Source organism: Sinocyclocheilus anshuiensis, unplaced genomic scaffold (genome assembly GCF_001515605.1).
Source record: "Sinocyclocheilus anshuiensis isolate Anshui unplaced genomic scaffold, SAMN03320099.WGS_v1.1 scaffold487, whole genome shotgun sequence".
In the NCBI taxonomy this organism is placed as follows: Eukaryota; Metazoa; Chordata; class Actinopteri; order Cypriniformes; family Cyprinidae; genus Sinocyclocheilus; species Sinocyclocheilus anshuiensis.
This window is the reverse complement of record NW_015548240.1, coordinates 2,344,067-2,349,458: the sequence shown is the minus strand read 5'-3', so window position 1 is coordinate 2,349,458 and position 5,392 is coordinate 2,344,067. Positions and strand designations below refer to the sequence as shown.

Here is a 5,392-nt window from a genome sequence, read left to right as displayed (position 1 = left end):
TTTCCATGACATTCTAATTTATTGAGATGCACCTGTATATATATATATATATATATATATATATATACACACACTTAAAATGTTACTACTGAAAAAAGCCTGATGTAGCCCTATAGCAAAGGAAATCCCTCCTTACAAAATATACATAGGCCTATAATGGATTTCCCTATAAAATTATGTATTAAAATGATACTGCAGCCACACAAAGTTTGCCAACATTTTGTATTTCCCTGCAAGCATGATAATAGTGTCTTGAGATTTATTTCACAACATTTAAATATTACCTTCTTATGGCTGTCATGTAAACACTCTTGAGAAACTATATAATTTCCAGCTAAAATAAATCTCAGGATAGGATATTGCATTAATAAATTTGTGTGAAGTTGTTCCCCAGTTACTCAGCTTACAGACTGGTGGTTTGACCTTCATTTATACAACATTTTAGGTGAAAGTTCTACTATTAAAATTAAAATGTTTCAATTGTATAAAATACAACTTTTTATATGAGTTATATGACAAAAACAACATAATCACGTAGTTAAAGTCAGTGTGAAACATTATTTGCGATCGTCTTTATTCTGAGTGAAACTGCTTCTCAAACAAGAAAAAATGTTGCCCCTCAGGAATCGATTGAGGGCTTATTGTCCAGCCGTCATGCCGGTGCACACGTGATCACAGAAGAGATGTGATTGAGAAGAGAAGAGGAAGTTAATGCTTTTGATTAAAGATTACAAGGGAACATCAATAAAAAATAATAATAATTCCATTAAACATTCTGTATTCTGTTAAAATTCTGTCAAATTTGATTTCATGATGATGTCCAAGAAGTTTATATATATATAAAACATGAGTATTGAGAGTGAATACAAGAGTATTCACGCTAACAAATAAATTCATACCAGACAACCCTATATGAGGGGTCCACTGAAAAAAACATGCTTTTAAAAAGTTTGTAGGAAAGCGGATTGCATTCTTCAATGAAACAGTACACAGGATAGCCCTGAGAATGGAGCCTCTGTGCCATTGTGGTCACCAAAGCTTTGGCATAGCCCTTCCCACGATGCTCTGGCTGAGTGTACAACATCCCCATGGCACAGTAATCATATAACAGCACCCAGGACACAGGCTGATTGTTCTCATCTGTAATGCAACATGTGGGGAAATGTCTAATGAGATTCAGGATGTTCCTGTAACCTTTGTCATCCCCACCAAATTTCCAAGTCTTATTAACTACATTGGCGTGTGATTCATTGAGGACAGACAATCTGGGCTCTAGGTCACTGAGGAAGAAAGCAAACATATAAAGTTTAAGCATGTTTAAGCTTTTATTAAAATTAAAATCATATTGTACAAACACAACTTGATATTTATCACTTATTCAAAAAGCTTACCATCTTACCTGGTAATCAGCTCAGTTAATGTCATAAGGTGCACACAAGGATAACCAGAATTTATTCAGATAACCATAATTCATACTAATAATATAATATTTTTTTGGGGGAAAGAACGAAGTCATACCTCCTATTAGAAAGTACGTGCTCCAGTCAATTGCATCTTCCACAGCAAGCATTCTTCTCAGGACTTCGTCATAAAGTCCTTTGCTCGATTATTCTAAAGATTGTAGACATTAGTGATACTGACATAAATGTGGTTTACTTGGACACATTTTTTAAATAGTTAATAACGAACGTTTTTTTTCTCACATTTGGATCTGGTCGAACAATGATGGTGGTAAAAGCTGGCCACGTATCCACCAATACCTCTAAAGTGTGTGGTTTCCCTCTGTTCATAGCGAAAACAAATCCATAAACCTAAAAACCATCAGGTATTTGATTCAGTGCGACTATAAAAGTATGTGCTAAAGTCATACATAACCATCGCTCCACGATTCCTTCGACGTGAAACAGACGCAGACTACAGTACTCCCCTTTATGGATTTAGACAGATGTGCATATAAAGTAGTCTCCGCTATTTTTAACCCATCTGAATGTAAAATGTTCATGTTTCAAAGTAAAATCAGTCTGTAAAATATGTATAGTGAATGTATTTTGCCAGGAAGAGATCAAATACGTCTTTTCCAGACCAGATTTAGAAGACTTGGTGAAATACGTAAGGAAAATATTTAACCTAGGGTGACGTTCAGTTTTCCCGGGTCAACCCCGGTTTTGACGTCCTGTCCCCCACTCGAGATGTCTTCGGAAATGTCCCCGTTTTATACGTCCAAAACACCCCGCAAATACACTGCAAAAAAGCCCGACCAACGTAGCCTGCTGGTTATCAGAGCAATCGTACAGCGTTTATTTTCACCAACAGAGGGCGCCACAAGCTACACTGATGACTTCGTCGTACACGACGTAGAAAACAAAAAACAAAAAAAAGTAATATCCTATTTTTTTTTTAATCCATAGATAATAACGACTGTTATTCCAACTACAGCAGTCGTGGCAATCAAAACATGATGGCAAAACATTGTTTCAACACTATCAACATGATTGTATTAATGCAGCAACTTTGCAGAGGTTTATTTCATGCACAGAGGAAAAGTGTGAATGCAACATTGTGACATTTATAAAATCTAAAAGTAAACACAAATATATCACTTCTGGTAGCTCTTATTAAACTGTTATTATATCAAAGTTTACTGTTTTTTTTATGTTTATGTAAATACATAAAATAATATCCAGGCCAACACTAACACCGTGTTCTCAATCGTAGAATTTGCAACGTCAAGTCATTATGACTTCCATAATAAATTAACCAAATAAACACAGCACACAGACATATTGTGTTCAACCATGTTTTAATAGTAAAGGATGAACTAAACATGCGTTTTATCATTTAGAAATTCCTACACATTGTAGCTTTTTCAGAGCAATGGAGTCTAATGACATGACATGATTATGTGTTAATGAAATGTCTTTTATCATGATCTGTTGTTGGCAGGTTTTCAGGACAAACAAAACTTAGATTTTATCAAGAGTAAAGACTTAAGGTTCACCATTATTACTAATAGCAAGTAAATTTTATTGCTGCATGAATGTTGAAAAGCCCCAAACTGCACTAGTAACAAGCTCTAGGCCAGGCAGGTGTTTTCAAGGACTTTAATGGAGTTTATCCATGGCTGGCTCCAGACCGTTATTTTGCACTGAGTGGCCTTGAAGGAAAAGATAAAAAAGGGTCAATCTCTTTTAACATGGAAATCAAGAAATGTAAACAGATAACCACAATACTGTAAATTAGACACAGTGTGTCTCACCCGTGCAACATTGGGATCCTCATGAACGGCACACAGTGTCTCAACTCCACCCTTTCTGCAGTTGGTTCTGCCCATTTTCACAGTGAAGATGTATTTCAGGCCAGAGACAACCTGTAGTGTCAACCAGAAAAATGTTAAGACATAGTTGGGCCAATCCTGATGTTTGTGTCACACAGGCAACCTACATCAACTGATGATTAAAAGGAGGACCTTCCAGAAGTCCTTCTTACCATACACATATCATTATGAGAGCAAAGAGGGCATTTTATTTAAGCAGTAATAAGTTATTTATGCTACATTCACTATTTTTTTAATTTTCACACACAAAAAAAGAAAAAAGTTGTTTAAATTTGACCAAATAAAAAATTGTCTGGCTCCCTACATTTTTCTTAAAAGATTTATTTAATTAGGGACAGCCACCACTATTACAAAGTCATGCTGGAGAAAACTCTCTCTCCAAGTTTCAATATTTATTGAACATGTCTAGCAAATCACATTTGAACAATCCTTTACTCTCTTACCTTAAAAAAAATATTTCCTTATGTAGCATATAATATAAATAATTTTCATGTTGAGGCAAACAATTCTGTTGTTCCCTTTGTACAACAGGAACAATTTCATGGTTCTGAGATTTCATGCAGTTGTTCTAAACAAATCTTTACATGCATGTACTGTTTTAAACATTTTTTATTTTTATTCCTATTATTCCTTGAATCTTTATCATTTTCTCCAGTAACTACTCATCAGAGACAGATTAGATAGCCTACTAACTCCAACACAGACTAGTAAAAGGCACTAGTAAAATACATTGAAAAGATACTAGTCACTACTTGACTACTACAGACAAAAAATACTTACAAAATGTAACTTAAAATAACGTACTTTTAAGAAATAAAATATTCAAACTAATAAACATTAAAACGTTTGTTAAACGTAAACACCTCTTTGACTGCCAGTAATACCGATATAAAGTTGGTTCGACGTTTGATATTAGACAGATATTGAGCCGCTAAAAAAAATCCATAAATTCTTAGTGGATGAGTATAATTGTATAAAAAATGGCTTATCTGAAAATCATTAGAACGTAGAACTGAACACACATCGCAGTGTATTTGTTTTAATCCTCCTCGTGTTGCAACGCATAACGGCTCTAAAACACCGGCGCGCTAGCGCTTAGGCCAGCTAGGGACCGTCTACAAAGTACATGTAAAGGATAAAACGATTAATATTTTCCCACCGGATTTTTTTTTTTTAAACAATTAACAAAACAAGAGCAATTTGTACACCAAGGTCTTTGAAAGATATAAAGACAAACACTTATAACGCTCACTTGAATTTAAATAAGAAATATTGTAAGCAAGATATGTGATTATGTGTTTATTATTATATTATTACTATTAATAAATATATTAATACAAGAAAAACAATATTAAAAATCATTATCATTCCATAATCCAGTGGTTATGCAGTAGGTTTATTCCAGGTCCTTATGAGAACATTTTAATGTTCGGTATATTCACAGAAGTAAGTATGACACAAAAAAAGTACACGCTATTGAAATTTAAACCAATAAATAAATCCATTTAAAATAAATACACTCTTCTGTATTAACTTCATGGTGTGTGTCTCGTTACTGTTTGTTATAAGAACATTTTTATATTTGTTTTAGTCACAGACAGTGGCGGCTGGTCAATAGGGGGCGCTGGGGCGCTGCCCCCATCAAGTTAGCCAGGGAAGAAGCGTACTTCAACATGTTAAAAATAAGTATAATATATATTGCAAAATAATCAGGAAATTGCATTATTTAGTCATACTATTTGACTGGTAGTCATGTTAGCACCTATCAAAAATCAAAAAAATCTAAACTCTTTTTCGTTTGTTTTGTGTGTGGGTCTGTAAACTTTTGAAACACATGTGACTTGAGGCTGAGCTCTAATTGGCTTGTTTCAGATTGTCCTCGGGGCGCAGAGCACCTAACACTAACCCTAACCCAGTTGCACCAGCTGTACGTAAGTTACAACCAGAGCCGTTGAAAAACAGAGTTGCGACACTCCCATAGGCTTCCATAGGAACTGAGGAATGCGGAAGTAAAGCGTGTCATGGAGCTGTCAATAGTTCCAAACAACCAATAGTTCC

At 34.8% G+C, this 5,392-nt stretch overlaps 2 protein-coding genes across 2 annotated transcripts in view; both read right to left on the bottom strand.

Annotated features, from left to right (window-relative positions):
- Positions 1-880: 880 nt before the first annotated feature.
- Positions 881-2,891, bottom strand: LOC107654913 (glycine N-acyltransferase-like). The gene is made up of 5 exons (XM_016442228.1): positions 2,853-2,891; positions 1,690-1,811; positions 1,519-1,601; positions 1,392-1,410; positions 881-1,280 (listed from the first exon to the last, which is right to left on the bottom strand). Exons 1-5 carry the CDS (start codon positions 2,889-2,891, stop codon positions 881-883), a joined length of 663 nt encoding a protein of 220 aa, XP_016297714.1.
- Positions 2,782-5,392, bottom strand: part of LOC107655000 (cystatin-like) — an 8,610-nt gene continuing 5,999 nt past the window's right edge. Inside the window, exons 2-3 of the mRNA XM_016442383.1 lie at positions 3,257-3,367; positions 2,782-3,154 (exon numbers count right to left, since the gene is read on the bottom strand). Of these exons, the coding sequence (XP_016297869.1) occupies positions 3,074-3,154; positions 3,257-3,367 (192 nt within the window). The 3' untranslated portion in view covers positions 2,782-3,073. The remainder of the gene's footprint in view (positions 3,155-3,256; positions 3,368-5,392) is intronic.

Coding starts and splice junctions, on each gene's coding strand:
- LOC107654913 (XM_016442228.1), bottom strand. CDS start 2,891: ATGTCATTAGACTCCATTGCTCTGAAAAAGCTACAATGT. Junction 1,812..2,852: donor CTCTGAAAAAGCTACAATGT/GTAGGAATTTCT, acceptor GATGGTTTTTAG/GTTTATGGATTTGTTTTCGC. Junction 1,602..1,689: donor CCAAATGTGAGAAAAAAAAC/GTTCGTTATTAA, acceptor AGAATAATCGAG/CAAAGGACTTTATGACGAAG.